The sequence below is a fragment of the Parasteatoda tepidariorum genome, chromosome 8, assembly GCF_982258835.1.
Source record: "Parasteatoda tepidariorum strain Cologne lab strain chromosome 8, Ptep-v5.0, whole genome shotgun sequence".
Taxonomy (NCBI): domain Eukaryota; kingdom Metazoa; phylum Arthropoda; class Arachnida; order Araneae; family Theridiidae; genus Parasteatoda; species Parasteatoda tepidariorum.
This window is the reverse complement of record NC_141762.1, coordinates 81,129,254-81,146,512: the sequence shown is the minus strand read 5'-3', so window position 1 is coordinate 81,146,512 and position 17,259 is coordinate 81,129,254. Positions and strand designations below refer to the sequence as shown.

At 29.4% G+C, this 17,259-nt stretch overlaps 1 protein-coding gene across 1 annotated transcript in view; it reads left to right on the top strand.

Moving 5' to 3' along the window:
• Positions 1-13,216, top strand: part of LOC107444985 (zwei Ig domain protein zig-8) — a 210,158-nt gene extending 196,942 nt beyond the window's left edge. The window contains exons 5-7 of the mRNA XM_016059279.4: positions 928-1,113; positions 7,330-7,410; positions 12,300-13,216. Of these exons, the coding sequence (XP_015914765.1) occupies positions 928-1,046 (119 nt within the window). The 3' untranslated portion in view covers positions 1,047-1,113; positions 7,330-7,410; positions 12,300-13,216. The remainder of the gene's footprint in view (positions 1-927; positions 1,114-7,329; positions 7,411-12,299) is intronic.
• Positions 13,217-17,259: the final 4,043 nt, after the last annotated feature.

Below are 17,259 nucleotides of genomic sequence, written 5' to 3'. Positions count from 1 at the left end.
TTATCAATATTGATAGTTTTTGAAAACTTTTCTTAGGTTTTTTTTCAAAAAATAGTTCTGAGTACGACTAAGTTGTTTGTTCAAATGATGGCTCTGGTTAATGTTTCACAGAAAAAAAATTCCAGTTAAAAAAAAAAAAAAAAAAAAAAAAAAAACTTCTGATATACCGTATTTTTTACTTTAATAATTACCGTAACAACAATAAATCGCTCTTAAAAAATTAATATTACTGTAAAAATATGGGTATAATATATTACGATAAATGGATTTTACTGTAAAATGGAGTATGCGGATGATGAACCCTAAGTGTCTGGACTTTATGCCCTAATTTATGCCCTAATATGTATTACTTAGTTTTAAAGTAATTCCTACTTGAAGATTAAGCAAAAAAACCTGATTAAGTTTGTTGTTTAGGGATACTACATATTTCTTGTTTTACATTAGGGGCCTTTACCTAGTTAGGTTTCTAGCTTTATTACATTTCTGACTGTACTCAATTACGTGGAATATTTAATGAACATAATTAGTAATATATAAGAGGTTTTGTATTAAATAAAATAAAAAGTAAGAAATTGTAAAAGATTGACGAAATGTTAGTTTGAAAATGTATTTTTCCTAATCGACGGATAACTGGACTCTGCGTGCTTAACAGAATCCCTTGTAATAGATGATTCCGATGAACATTTGTTATGCTACTTAATAAGAAATTAATTCATAACTTTATGTTTTTAAGTGTTTTGTACTGTTCGTTAGCATGGAATTTTGTTATGAAGAAAACCATGAAAGGACAATTTTGAAAAAACACTACTATTGGCAATTACAGACAGAAAGCGTAACCTAGTATAGAGCAATTACTTAAATGACCTCTAATTATTATAAATGAATTAAAAAATGAATTTTACGTAGATTCTTTTATTTTAATTGTAGGTGAAAAAAGAGCAGCAATGCAACATGATCTAAACACCTCTCCGGCATCTGGAGCCATGGACCAAAATTCATGGAGTTTTTTGGTGTCTATTTTGCTGTTTTTGGTTCTGTCATCCTGACGCTATTAACCAACTTTTGATTGGTGATTCAGATATGACAGTCCGTCCATTTCTCAGCCATACTTTCGTAAGTCTGGAATTATGTTTGAATTGTCAAATGCTGCAAAAGTGAATTATTTTATTTTTGAATGTTTGCAAGCTTATTTTATTTCAATCTTTACACATAAATTTAGCAAATTTCTTATTCTGTGCCTTCTTTCGAATTCCGATGTAAAGCAAACAATTTCAAGTTTTGATATTAATTAAGGTTATTACAGTTGCATGTTGAAGCAGAATAAGTGATAAGATAGGTAAGGTAAGGAAAAAATGACATTCATCATATCCATAATCAAATTGTACCCAAGAATAAATGAGAAGTAAATATCAAGGGAAGAAAAAATAATTAACTTGTAGCGTATCTACCACTACAAAATTACAACTACAATTCACTAGTATATAAGACATGTTAAGGTATCCGACTACCTTCGGGACAAAATTTTTGAAAAATAAATATTTTCCACAACTTTATTGCAATTTATATTGTATATTAATTTAAATAAGCATATTTAATAGAGAAAATTTAAATATACAGGAAATTTTTTGTTTAAAGAGTATTTTTTAGATAATTTTAATGAAAATAACTCATTAACGGGAAACACTCTACATAAAAAACTATTGTACATACAGCTATCAAACTTTCTGAGCCGTTTTGTATAACCCTCTGAAGTGTTATGAACCTCAACTTAAATGATATCATGAAATTAAAAAAAATTATGGAGTGTTAAGCACATTTTTCCATTTTTTTTCACATTTTCTTCACATTATCTATTGCAAAATATCTCATAAAACAAAAAATAATACAGATATCTGAATTCTGGAGGTCTGTTATATAACCACTAATACAAGAAACATTCTCTGAAAGTTTGAAGACAAATTTATAATAATTAGTTGAGTTATCTTGTTTTCCGTAGACAAAAAACAGCAAAATTTTCATTTTGAGAAAAACACAGTTAAAGTTTATTATTACATTTTTACTAAAAACTATGAATGTTTGTCAGTAGGAAGTTATTATATTTTATAGGGGGCACATTCCTTCACACATTTTCTTAGTTTTATTTAACGTAGTGATATTTTAACGTATTATTTAGCGATATTTTAACGTATTATTTAGCGATATTTTAAAGTATTTAGTGAATAACATCAAAAGTCTACTACTTATAAAGCATTTAACACTGGAACAATTTTTTATTAAACAACCATCTTACTGTATTTTCACACTTTAATATATATGTCTAAATATAGTTTTTATTAATAATTAGAAGTAAAAAATATTTTTTATAATATTTATAATAGCCCAAATCTAGAATTTTCTTCTAAATGCAATTTGTTATCATAGCAAACCGGACAACATAATGAAGCTAATATCATCATCAGGATCTCAATATCAATTATTCGATTGCCACACAGATTGTTTTTATCCAAAAGGATCAATTCTTTATTGACATCCATAGAAATCGGTAATTTTGAAGAGCTTGAAGTAATAGATTCATCTGCATTACACAATTTTGAAGAAATGGTATAATCAACTTTACTCAAATCATCGCTTTTGTCGGCATGTTGATTACCGTAATATTTACGTTTCTTAGATCGAGAAGTACGTCCTTTACCCATCTCAATAAATTTATCAAAGTAAATAACAAATGTTTTTGAAAGAAATCAATAAATTTCTTCAAAACAAATCAAAATCAAGATATAGAAAGTACGCTTCAAATGTAAACAAACTATCAGAAAATATGCTAACTTTTCATGTTACCCACAAACAGTAACCACGAAACGTAAAATCTAATTAAAATATAATTCAGATTATTAGCCGAGAGTTTAAGAGCTTTTAAAAATTAAATATCTAAGAAAAATAAACACACAAATAGAAATGGAACCGAAACTATTACCTACTACCGGTTTCATTTTTGTAATTTCCGGTAAGTTAGACAGCTGTCATCTGTTACTAAAATAGCTATAACTAAAGTTCTGCTTGACGTGCATTCAAAAACAAAGCAGTTTTGAAAACTAGAAAAATTGGGCATTATTATAAAGCAATAAAATAAAAAAGTGATTTTTTGTGAAATTCCTCGTTTTTAAGGTAGTCGGATACCTTAACTCGACTCTATGTCGGGGTACCTTTTCATAGATGACGGTTGACATGGTCTGTAACTACTCTCCCCACATTGGTGACCTCCGGACGTGATGTGAACACGCCTACCTTGGCAGTAACGCCTACTTCGATATGAACACGCCTACTTCGATCAGTGATCCAGATTGAACAGTTGACTTGCTACTTGTGACTGCGACAAAATCCACCTCCTCGCACTGCTGCTACTGAGTCTCGTCTCGATCACACACAACGTCGGCTTGCATACTTGTGATTACTCGACTGCTAACGGCAACATAGGAGCGACTACGACCGTGAAGTTAATACACCTCTCACATTCAGCACTCAAAAAATACGGTGATCTTAATACAGCTCTCCCGGCTTCTCACAAAAACAGCAATGAATCAACTAGTGGTATTCGTTCATCGAATTCTATCACAGATATAATTCTAGTGGGGGAGTACTGTAGCGTATCTACCACTACAAAATTACAACTACAATTCACTAGTATATAAGACATGTTAACTCGACTCTATGTCGGGGTACCTTTTCATAGATGACGGTTGACATGGTCTGTAACTACTCTCCCCACAAACTATTTACGGCATATTATGTATATATATATATATATATATATATATATATATATATATATAGAATTCCTCATAAGTAGTCTTTCTTAAAAACATATGTTTCTTATCCAGTTTAAGATGTAGAAGTCGGTCTCTCACAAGGAGCTATAAAAAGTCGAGATAAACCAGATAAGGCCAGATAAAAGATTATTTTCTGAAGTTAATGGGCAATAAGTCGTAGATGAAGTACGCATTAAGATAGTCCCAAAAACTTCACAGCGGCAGAATGGCGCTATCCTTTTAGCGAATCAAATTCTCTAAATTATATCAATTGAATGAAGTTTCATTGAGTTAAGAATATCCTTGCAACCACATTTCATTGAGTTAATAATATCCTTTCAACCACATCTCCTTTTTAGAACCCCCCTTTAAAATCTCGGGACAGCCAAAAATGCGGATCTTTTTTAATATTTTTCATATCTAGATAAATCTGGGTCAATTCCCAACATTCCTGCTAGGGAAACCTACTATGTAATAGATGTAAAACTCCAGCCAATAATGTTTTCAATACTCCATATAACGTAATAAAATGTCTTTTTATGTGAAGCGGCCTAGGTCTCTTAAATTATCTAGCCTTTAAAGGCATAACTATTAATTATGAATTATCAGTAATATGTTAATATTACCGATATTTTTTTTTCTTTGTGATATACCACACTTTTGCAGTGAAAATAATCCTCATTTTAAGGAATATATTTAAAGTATTTATTAGCTTATTAACTTTCTTCATTTTACAAAAAGAATAAAAATGAAAAATGTATTTTTATTATATGATTTAGTTTTTGGGTATTACATTTCGGAATCTGAAAGAACTCAATTCAAAGTGTTTGTATAAAAGATCAGATTTTATTGTCGTATGTACTAAATAAAATTTTATATTATTGCTCTATTCTCACATACTATAGGTTCATTTTATCACGTGGTAGTTTTATGTTGTAAAGAGACCAAATATACCCCCAAAAAGATTATAAAATCTTTTCCTTCGAGCCAAGACCAAATATAAAATCTTCAAAAACGAAACTAAAGTCGACAAGTAAAACTATATCATGTAACGAATTCTTTGGAATAAAAGGAAAAGCGAGTAGTTTTTTTAGGAATTGAATGGCATTCAATTTCTAAAATGTCTTTGCCTATTCTGTTTTCGCTTGTTTAGTTTTGCAAAGCTAGAAAAAGAAAAACATGACTCATGTCCAATGTTCAGTGTTATTTTCCAGCAAAATCTTTAGAATTTCTGAGATAGTACATCAGTCGGTTTTTGTTTCCATCTCCTCCAATCAAAAAGCGCATTTAGTTTTAAATCGGTTAGAAAGTCAAAAAGAAAAAAAGCTCTATCAAAGTAGTTCAAGAGCAATTTAGATTGGAAGTAGAAATATTTTCAAACTTTAGCATTCATATCAAGCTTAACATAAAGTTTTAAGTCTCAGAAATTTTTCAATATTTTAAAACAATAATAATTTTTTATATGCGTTAATATGCACTTTTTTATTATACCAACGCTTTGAAGGGAAAATATATATATATTATGTAATATAAAGTAAACTTAAATAAATAATTTTGATGAAATATTGTGGTTTTTAATTTTAAATATAAAAGTAGATTAGAGAGGATTTTAAAATTTATTTATTAAAGTTAAATTTTTTGAACTTTTATATAATGCTTCAGTACACAAAAATTAAAGTAGTCGTATCATGGATTAGAGTCCCCATGTCGTCAGACTAACCGATGTTTGTGTGGTTTTCCTTTCCATGCAACGCATGTGCGGGTTATTTCCATCAAAAAGTCCTTCACGGCGGAAATTTTTTCCCAATACTATGGATAGGGTTCAAAATTACAAGACTCCAGACTTGAACATTAGTAGTCGCACATCCGAATTTGGGTTTGCTGTTCAACAATGGTTATAAAATAAAACTAATAACTCATTTTTTAAGTTACGAAATCAGACACAAAAATGGATTCGGTTTTCTAAAAATTAAAATATAGAGATGCAGCTGTGATCTATGAAATATAATTACAATAGTTGGACCCTTCAATGTAATTTTTATTTTTTGAAAATATTTTTCGCTATATCTCGAGAGCATTTTTAGCAAATTTGAAAATTCTTACTCACAATTATAAATATCGTCTGTCCAAAGAGAATTCCATGAAAAAATGCATTTTAGTAAATATATATTATTTTTTTATTATTTTATTGAATCATAAGAGGAAAAATTTTCAATTGTAAGGTATACAGTTTCTTATGTCATTTTTAAGAATACAATTTTACAAGACAAAATACAAAATTTGAGTGAATTCGGTAAATTTTCAAATACGAGCTCATTAAAATTTGGTTAAAAATTAGTCCAAAAACGTGAAGATATAATTTTTAGATAGAAAGTTATTCAGAGTAATCCATTTTTTTGCAATGTACTTTATTAAGTTATACACTAAGTCTTTTTTTTTTTTTGTAAATTAGGCTAAAAAGGGGTAACAGGGAGTGACATACGCGTACTTCAATCATAGAATCATTTGATATTGGGGTATATTTTTCATACTGCAAAAAGTCATCTAAACCAAATAACAATTTTCTGGCTTAATGAGGCTAATTTTAGATGGTTAAATTTGAAGTATAAATTCATGGTTTGTTGTTGTCCTGATATTCCTGATAAAAAAAATGCCATTGTCGCGATTTTTAGCTTTTCGACTAATACTCTTGATTTTTGTTTTTATCCAGGATCTTATCCTCGATCTCTACGAACAAAAGTTCGAATTTCTTTATGATCTAACGTGTTTTATTTTAAATAAAAATACTAATGAAAAAATTACTAAATTTGATATCAAATAATTATATATAAAATCAGTCATAAAGCTTTACGAATACATCCTATTAGGGATTATACTGTAAGTCATAGGAAACTCTGTCTTGTAATAAAAGCAATCAAAAATATTACATTATAAAATTTTAAAGTTGATCAATGCAAGGGCCATACGCTTATTTATTATTTTTATTAAAACTCTTCAAGGGTGGAGTTCATCCGATTCTTTCATCTAATTTTAAAAATGATAGAATTCAAAAATTCTAATTCTCAACACATTCATCAGGATTTTTAAATGGTGCTTCAAGGGATCATCCACTAAATTACTTCTGTACTAATATGTAAGAGGGCATATTCTTAGTGTTTTCTTTTCGATATTAAGTAAACTCTAATTTAAAATTTATTTATTAAATATTGCTAATTTTAATCAAATTTTGGCATCAGGGAATTTTAATTATTTGATATTTGATTTGATGTTTTGTATTTCATCTTTGATTAAATTTTTATACAATGATCTCAAACTATTATTTGTTGTTATGTGCTCTAAGTAAAATAATGGAAACTTTTCAAAATTTTCTAACCAACAAAGTTATTCTGAAATTTAAAAAAAAAATAAAAGAGCATGTTATATTACTTTTCTACACGATTATGGTAGAAGAATACTTATTTATTTTCACTGATTAGCTTACTGACTTTTTAAGCCAATTATTTGAAACTGTTTCGTATTCTAGGTTAAAAGATAGTTGATCAAATATGAATAGCTGCTGCAGTATCTTTTATCAATGCAAAGGACGAAAATGAAGTCTACAAACGTAAGAATTATGTTTCATTACGCATCAAATATTGATTTTTCTTTAAAAAATAGATTAAAAGTTTTAAAAAAATCTTAATTTTATGAATAAATGATTATTATTTTACATTTTTGTTACAAATTAAATCATGATATATTAAATATCAATAAGTTAGAAAGTTTGCTTCATTTAACAGATCTCATCCACTGGACACTAAAATTGAATTAAATGATATATTTCATTACTTTCAGTTAAAAATAATGTGTACAATGGTGTTTTATTGGAGCAAACATTAAATAATTTGAAAGCTTTTGCCACTTCCATACCTTATTAAGCAATTTAGTCAATTCTAATTGTAAGAGAGAAATGTATATTCCTTAATTATGTAAACAAAATCAGTATGTTATTTACAATTCAGTTGTTTATTTAGTTATTCTAGAATTTTTTTAATGATATTTTTAAATCTTATGTAATGGTTAGTGGTATAATAATTTTTACCAACATAGAAATATTGGATATGAGTTACTTCCGATTTCTATGTTACTTCCTTAAGCTCATTTAAAAAAGAGCCACGAAATATTTTAATTTGTCAAATTACCATATTCTGAATATATTTAGTTTTTTTTATATGTATAAGTAATAAACTAAACTTCTAAACAAAATTAAATAAGTGTACGCTTTTAGAAATTTCAGTAAAAATCGAGAGTTGATTGTTAAGTTATACCAGGGGTAGCGAACCTTTATGCACCAACGTGCCATTTTTTCTAAAAATTCTTTAATGATGTCATAGACGTGCCGTCAAATAATTTTGACTTCGTGATTATTGGGATAATAATAATACTAAGTACTATCAACTCAAAACTCTTTATTTACTATGAAAAAAAAAAGAAACATTTTGCAATGCGTCAGTTATCAGCGTAATTCAACTTAAAGTAATGTCAGTGTGACTTCTGCTGTTGCAGATTAGATGACAAATAACTTATATTTTGTAAGATGTTAGTTAAGCAGGACTGCTAATTTTTTTTTTGCCGGTTATTTATTGTTAGCTTGGTTTTTATGATCATAAATTGTTTTGTTGGCATTAATTGTTAATTTTTTTGTTAATAATTGTTTGTTTATTTTGTTTGTTTTTCTGTGAATTTATTTTAATTGTTAACACGCTTCATATTGAACTTTGTGATCGGTGGCGTGCCCGGAATAGTGTGTCGCGTGCCATAAATGGCACGCGTGCCATTGGTTCGCCACCCCTGAGTTATACAGTCAGTTCCCTTCTTCGACAAAAATGCCTAGTACCCGTAATTGTGACGAACCTCTGTAAATTTAGTTAGTTGATCCTTAATTTATAAGGTTATAATATAAAGATTCCATGCTCAATTCAGAGGTGTATATTTTTTTCAATGGCAGAGTCACAGCATCCGGGTGCGGAGACAAATGTTCCGTGTTCAAACCAAGCTGGTACTAAAGAGCACTCTCGCACTGACTTGACATTGGTGACTAAGAATCACGAACACGCAACTCAGTCAATCTTCGACCGACGGGATCATTACTCTACTTGCCACGTGTGACGGTTCGGTTTGATTCGACAAACAAATTGACAGTCTTTAACAACGTCTAGCCAGGAACTGATCAGACGATAACTGTTACGTGCATAACGTTAATTTAATGTCAATGGACATACAATTTCGAGATAAAATTTATGGATAGACCTGGATTTGAGAATAGCTTTGCAAACAAACATTTATTTTTACGGTCAGAGACTTTAAATTTTTTTTCACAGTCATTGACCTTAATCTAGCTGGAAAAGTGTTTTGAGAGTTTTGTGGTAAAAATTGTTTTTGATATATTGCATTAAATTAAATAGCAATAAAAATTACAATCATTGAAAGTAATAAGAGCTAAGGAGGCACAAAAACAAGGAGAACCTGGACCTCCTCCCAATGAGGTGATCCGGGTACGAATCCCAGCGATGGCTGATTGATAGGAATTTTGCTCCCAACACGAACCAACCATAGTGCTGACGCAAACTATCCTAAATGGAAGACGAATCATTAGTTAGACTTCACTTGCTTTTTTATTAACCGTGGGTGGCCTTCGAGGTTTTCCTTGCTAGATAACGCAAACGCCGGTTAGTTCCATCAAAATGTCCTCCGCGAAGGTTAGTTTGTATCAAAGCTTAATCAGGGAGTACCTTTGTCTTCTGGGTTGAGTTTAATAATACAAGGCTACGGAGTTGAACATAGATAGTTGCAAGCTGAGTCTTTGGTCGGCTGCTAAATGCTGGTTATAAAGTTTAAAAAAATAACAGTAATAATAATAATGATTTTGAAATGAATTCAAACACATATGCAAAGTAATGAAAGTAAAATATTATAAAATTTTAAAAACAAAGTAAGTTTATTTTTCAAATTGAATAACTTTTTAGAGCAAGTAAAGCATTATTGAATAAAAAAATATATATTTTTCATTGTTTCAGATTGAACTTTTTGAAACTGCATAATTTTTCCCTAATATTTTCGAAAAGAAAAATAACTGGCTCAAGCTTAAAAACTTTTAAGTAAATTGCCTTTCCTTAACATCAAGATTAATATACCTATTTATGTAATGGCTACAGTCCAAATTTATGCTAAACTTTTAAATTTCTCGAAAAAGCTCCACAACTTTCACTTTCAGGATGCAAAAATAACATTTTCGATTACGCTCTATAAGTAATGAACGTGAGCCAATCCATGAAATGTAGTTTCCTAGTTCTTTTTTAAGTTAAATTAGATTATTGAAGCTTTATCTTTGCCTATTTTTTAATGTCGTTTTTCGGATAGTTCCTTTATATTTTAAATTGAGAATCAGCATTTGTTATAAACAAACATACATTTTAGAATTTTTTTCTTTGCTATGAATAACATTAGTTTTATTCAAAATTTAAATTTATTTAAAAGAAACTGAAGTTATGAAAGTTTAAAAATTACTTAGGTCTTTTTTCTGATGGAACCCGAACAATGAATTGTACAATTGTTTGAATTTTTTTTTTTTAATAATACTAAAATTTAAAAAAAATGCTAGTATTTCCAATATTTTTTTTAAATTCAGAAAGTAGGACAATTAAAATGAAAGAACGCTTAAGAAATAAAGAAAATAATTACGAAATGATTTATTTTGCATTCTTAACTTGGTATCTTAAATAATAATTTCAAGTCATCAATTATTGATTTCAAATTAATAATCAAAATTATTTATCTGTTTTGTAATTTAAACTAGTTTTAAAATTGCAATTGGCTAAATTATTTCAACCAGATAAAATGAAAAGCACAATCTAAAATCGGAATCTAATATCAGAATTTTCTGTTTTAAATCACTTTCATTTAATTCAAAATCCTCTTATAATGATTTAATCTAATAAAAGTGATTTTACAAGCTGTATTATCGCTATGAAGATTGTATAATTAGGAAGTAAAAACTGTCTAAGCGCAATGCTAACCACATTCTTATCATCTTGTCATTGGTCATGAGACTGTGACACTCCTGGTTCAGAGTGAACTATAGCATAAAAGCTTTCTTTTTTTTTATACAGTGTATAAATTTTACTAACTTATAATTTTTACTAAATTTTATTAATCTTGCTATGAGAGTGAGTAAACCCGAAAGTCGTTGGAAAGTTAGATTTCGTTCGAATAAAACTAGAATAAGCAGTCTAACTAGTATTATTTGTCTATTGTCCTTTTCAGCAATTTTCAGAGAAAAAATATCAGGCATTTAGCGCCATTAACTGATAAATCCAAATCTGCAATTTTTTTTCCTCAGAACTCAAACCAGTTATATGCCAAAAATGGATGATGATATGTAAAATAAATTATAGAAAAATTAAACAAAAAAAGATTTGTACTGCGTGAAACGTTCTTCTTTGGTAACGAGAGAAAGTTTTCTTCATAATATCAAATTCGTCTGTAAAAAACAGCACTTCTAATGAAAAAGAAATTATAATACAACCTTTATGAAAACAAACAATGAGGTACATTTTAATATCAAAATTAGCAGACTCTCATGCTAATATTTCATTCGTAATGGTCTGTCTTTTAGATAAAAAATATTGTTTTATAGTAACAGCGTAATTTTTGAAACATTTTGTGAAGAAATTTATTTTTAGATAATATAAAATTCCTTTTTACCAAAGAAAAATGCAGAATACTTTGCATTTCTCTTTCTTTTCATTTTTGTAAATTTATTCTTCAAATCATCGGACATTTTTGCAGCACCTGATATTACCCAATGGAGAATTTATCTTTCCGTTTCTCCGTCTTGTTCAAGCTTTGCACATCACATACTCAAATCAGTTTTCACTGAGTACTCCAATCATCTAAATTGAATCGAGCAATTAGTAAAAACTGATTTGCAGTCTCGATAATTGTCTGAAATGGCACAAAACTTGTGGCGGTTTAATCTTAATCAACTGTTACTATAATTACGCAAGTTCTCTTTATACTTAAGTTAATATGTATATACACAATTAGTTATTTATTTATTTTTAATTCAACTCTTTTAGGGATGTATAACTTCTCAAATGTCAGTATTGAAATTTTAAGGTTTTTATATTCGCTACGAAAAATCTCTGATTACACTGCGGTAAAAAGCACTAGCGTCCTCAGCGCCGCTGATTTTCATCGTAAAATACATTTTGAACATTTAATGGAATAAAGAAATATGATATACATAATTTTTACGAAAATATTTACCACAAAAGCACTTAATCATTCTAATGAAGAATATTACTATAAATCTTACGGCATAAAATTTTACGGTAAAAATGGATTTTACGAATGCGGCACTCAAGATGCCAGTATTTTTCATCATAATTTGATCCGGAATATTTTACAGTGTTTGAGTGAATGAGTGAAATATAAATATTTATTTATTTTTAGGAATATAAAGCCTTGATTATTGATGGTTCGAGCTATGTGTGACTTCATATTTACCGAGTAACTGAAAGTATTCAGAGCTGTTAAAACGTCCATTGTTTCAACAGGGCCAAATTATAGATAGAAAAGTATCTAACATTGGACACACTCTTCGTTACAGAGAAACAGCTAAAATGATGAGTGATACTGCTGGCAGCTTTCATAGTGAATGCTGAATTTCAAGAATATAATTTTTCTTTTATTTTTCGTGGTGTCTTTATCCATATCTATGTCATCTATACGTTATACAAACTCAAGTTACGTATGTGTTGAATTATTCAAGTCTGTGGAACTTACAGGCTTTCGATGCCAAATGACCTAACAAATGACCTAAAACTGACATACCTGCATAGATGTATATTCGATAAGGACTTCTGTGTACATATAAAAAATGGTGAAATATATAAGACATAAGCTATAAATATATGTATGTTTAAACAGTTTCTTGTTTTACGGAACAGAATTTCAAAGGTGCTGCATCTTATCATATTAATAGTATGAAATATTATGAGTAAACAATTTTCTAGGACATGTTCTTGAAAATCAAGACAAACTGTTGCTGTTCAAATATCTGTATATTGTATAATAGTTTTCAGACTTCTTCGTAACTTCCGAACTTATGAGCGGTAAGCATACAAGCGGGCTCTTGACTTATTATTGTTCTTTTTTACTTCATTTGTTTTCTTTTAAAACTATATATTTGTGAACAGAGAGAGATCAAGGTAACCTGAACGAGAATGTTTTCAGCAGATAAATTTCTTTCATGAAATATTCAATATAAAGTTTTTTTCGTGTAATCTATTTATTGCGTGTTGTAATATTTTATTTGAAGCTCAAATTATGTATTAAGGAGGAATGATAAAATAAAGAATTTTATTAAACGTTGAGATTGTGTTTCTTGCCATTGTTGGAAATTTCGTCACAATTTTATCCGTCGTTACTTTTTTCTTCATCATCACGATTTTACTAATTTTCTTAAGGTGTAGTAACTAAGCTGAATGCTACTCATATCCAACCTTAAACTATTTGTTGGAGGGTCGTGCCTTTCAGTTTCGGCAATTTAATTTATGTATTTTTAAGAGAGAAGTTCTATTAAAATTATAGGTTTCTATAAAGTTAGAATGAGTTTTACTAAGTTATCTTAAGAGTGTCAAGGTAGATATTAAAAGTGTATTCGATAGTGCTATTAGTGTTGTACCATTTATCTTTAAGATGTCAACACCAGAACTACAATTTCGTTTTTTTTGGGACAATATTTAATTATTTAGTTTTTAATTTCGCATTAAAGAGCAATATATAAAAATATTTGTTACATTTCCTGAACAAATCTTTCATTAAACTAGCTAATATTCAATTTCTTTAAAATTTCATAATTATGGAAATATATAATATTTATATACTATTTTTAAAGAGCAATATAAAAAAAATATCATTAAGACGATATCTCTTAAAATTTAACTTCAGCAAAATATTTTCTCATATCTCGTGTTTCTTTATAATGAGGAAAATAGGTAAAATTTGAAATTTATTTTTAAAAATAGACCGCCTTTTTTTATTTTGTGTGTCATTTAAGCATTTACAAGCACCTTTTTTCAACTTTTCTTAGATTAATTAAGTGGTTTGTATAAGCAGTACATCGTATCATGATTTTGAGTAAAAAATATGCTTATAATCGATCTGTTTTACATATATACTAGGAGGCTCCGCCCCCTGCTCACTAACGCTCGCCAACCCCCGAGAATTGCTACGCAATCCTATGTGGTTCACGACGTGAACCATGGCTCGCTGCGCTCGCTCGCCAATGAACACAATGTTCTAGCACAAAGACATAATATATTATCATCAAAGACATAGTATTTTATCATCAAAGACACAGTATTGTACTTATGTAGAAGAATTCTACCAATGTTCTTATTGGCTTTTAAAAAAGTATATTAGCTATTTAGATTGTACATGGTGAAAAAATCAAAACATTAGCTAAATAAGAAACATATTAGCAAAATTTATCAAATATTGCTTCACTAATATTCTGCATTTTAAAGCGTGAAAATTCAATGCATAAATAAACGCGAAGTATAAAAAAAATTCAATGCATTCAATACAAACACTTAAACGTTTTTTAGACGTTTAGGTAGCTCCCAGTAGAAAAATATCAATTCAACAGCGGCCTTTTAAAGCATTCTCACTCCAATTAATTAATTAATTCCTAATTGAGTTTAAATTAAATATTGTTATGTTTTTAGTGCATGAATCTGAATTGAACAACCTGATAATGCTCACTCTGGTTATTGTTATCTGGTTGCTCACTACGTGCTCTTGCGCGCCGAATCCAATCAATTAAAAATGAAAACTGTTGCCAGCGCGAGAAAAGAAATATCATCGGTTTTACTGATACATACATACGTACGTATTAGCGTTTTATATAATATAGATAGATTGTTTTCTAGCTTAAAAGCTTCTTATTGAAGATGAGATAATAAAAGTAGTCCGAACAAAATGACTGCCTCTAGGGAATATTACCTACTAATACGTCTGAGATTAAATTTAGGATCCCCATGATATATTTTATGTAAATTACAAGCTAATGCATAAAATGACAGAAATTCTAAACAATAAAATTAAGTAATTTTATGTTTTCTTCTGATACTTTTAAATTAAGGCAACAATGAAATATAATACTTCCCATGATACTTCAGATAAACCATTTACAATTCCTTCGTTTTAAAAATAATAGAGATTATTAAGACATATTTAGCAACAAATTCTGAAGAAAAAAAATCAGATCTTATTTCTAAATTTTCCAAAAAAGCAATTAATACAGTTAGTTTATGTTTCAAAATGATAGAATACATTTTAAGCAGGAAAAATGTGTTGCTAGTAAAGCTGGCGTGAAGCATATAAAATAGCAAGGCAAATTTCGGAGCTTGGCGAGGCTTAGAAAGCTGAATCACGATCAATAAATTGATTTATGTGACAAACTAATGAATGTTATTCTTTTCATATGGAAATATATATTTTAGTCACTTTTCAAGTCACAAGTTCACTTTTATTAACACTAGATCAGACAGATTTTGGACTTTTACCTAAAACCTATTTGAGGTCAATTTGACCCCCTTAGGAAATTGACGCCATTCCAATGTAAATGATTGATTTTTTATTTGATGAATATTGTTAAAAATACACTTTATAAGGATATTTTGAGATAAGAGACATTTTTGTTATTTTTTCTATCAACTTAATCAGAATATAACAATACAATATAATATGGTATGATAGATTATTTTTCTGCGAAGTCATACGAAAATAAACTAACAATACGAATATACACAATGCGCAGTAGTGCACATGTCGAAGTTTCATCAATAGTTAGACTTCAGTTCTGGAGTACTACAGTTTATCCGCGTTGCGTGAATGTTACAGCAAAACGAAAACAAATAGATTTCTAGCATTTCTCATAGTTATCATAAGTTTTCTACTGACATTTGGGATGTTAAAAGGCGTGTTCTCTTGCTTTATAAACTAAAAATTAAGAATTAGAGGCTATCTGGTGAAAAAAATACTAATTCGTAGCTCCTTAACAATCATAAGAATGAACTCTCAATGCGTAATTAGGAAGACGAAACACTTCTCGAAAATTATTCAAGCATTGAAGGTAACAGTATGACAAGCATTTCAAAATAAGTGTGAGATATTTTCAAGTTTTTCATGGAGTAAAATAATAATTTCTTAGCGACTTGTCAGCCATTTGGTTCGACATTACGATGTAAGTGAGAGTATAGCTCGTTCACCAGGAGTTGGCACTTGGCTCCGCCTTCATCACGTGGTATGCGACGATACTATTTCGCTATTTTTGGGAGAAGGTTGTGAGCAATCCTGAACAATGTTGCTATATGGCGACCGTTTGGCAAAAATATTTATTTCGCAAACTCTATGTGCATTTTTTTAACAATGAATATTTCATAAATTTGATGATATTTTACACTATTTTTTATGATATTTCTTTCTTTTGAGTGAATAGTTTGTCCTTTATGAGACATTTCGCTGGGAGAACAACAGTTTTTAAATTTAAACTATATTTAATGAGCTAGTGTAACAAAAGGTATATTAGCAGATGATAAAGCAAAGTAAGTGAAAAAGAATTCACTTTCTGTGTTTGGCGCAAATTAAGGGTTGTCTCAATTTCAACAACGGAGATGTTTTTCCTCTTACTCCCCCGCGCTGAAATGAACTCTGCGTCCGAGGAGGTGGAGCCAAGTCTCAACTCCTGGTGAACGAACTATACTTAGCTTCTTCTCTATTCCGTCGTTTGCAGAAACGTTGTAAAGAAACTTGGTAAATCTTTAACCGGTATTTAGTGCGAAGTTTCTTATTACCCCAAGGTTTAGTTAATTGAAAGATAATTTATCTTAATTACACCATAAATCGTGAAGAATGATCGAGAAATACTTCCATGGTGCAACTGATTGCACCAAAATTTTGTAAAAGACACAAAACTTTGACAGTGACTGTAAACTGAACGATATTTGCTTACGACGCCATATTTTCTTTGCAACTCGGTCTAGTTGTATCGGGACGACTAATGCAAGTTGTTTCGATTATCATCTTGTTCAGGTAGGTAAATGTTTTATTTGAATTAATTATAGTGCATTTCTTTTATGTTGCCTTCTTAAATTTGGTTGGTGGTATAAAGGGGTTAGAGGCATGTCATAAAATAACTCACTTTCGGTAAATTGTTTTGCTACAGTAAATAGCAACATCGGCCTGCATTTGAGTGCTTTAAAAATACCTAATACATAATGGTGCAACGGGAAAAGAAGGAAGAAAGAAAATAGGTGCTCTGTTTCATTAAAACACCTACTTTTGGTGCAACCTTCCACTGATATTCAGAGCTAGTAAAATACCAAAATATGAAAAAATTAAGCTC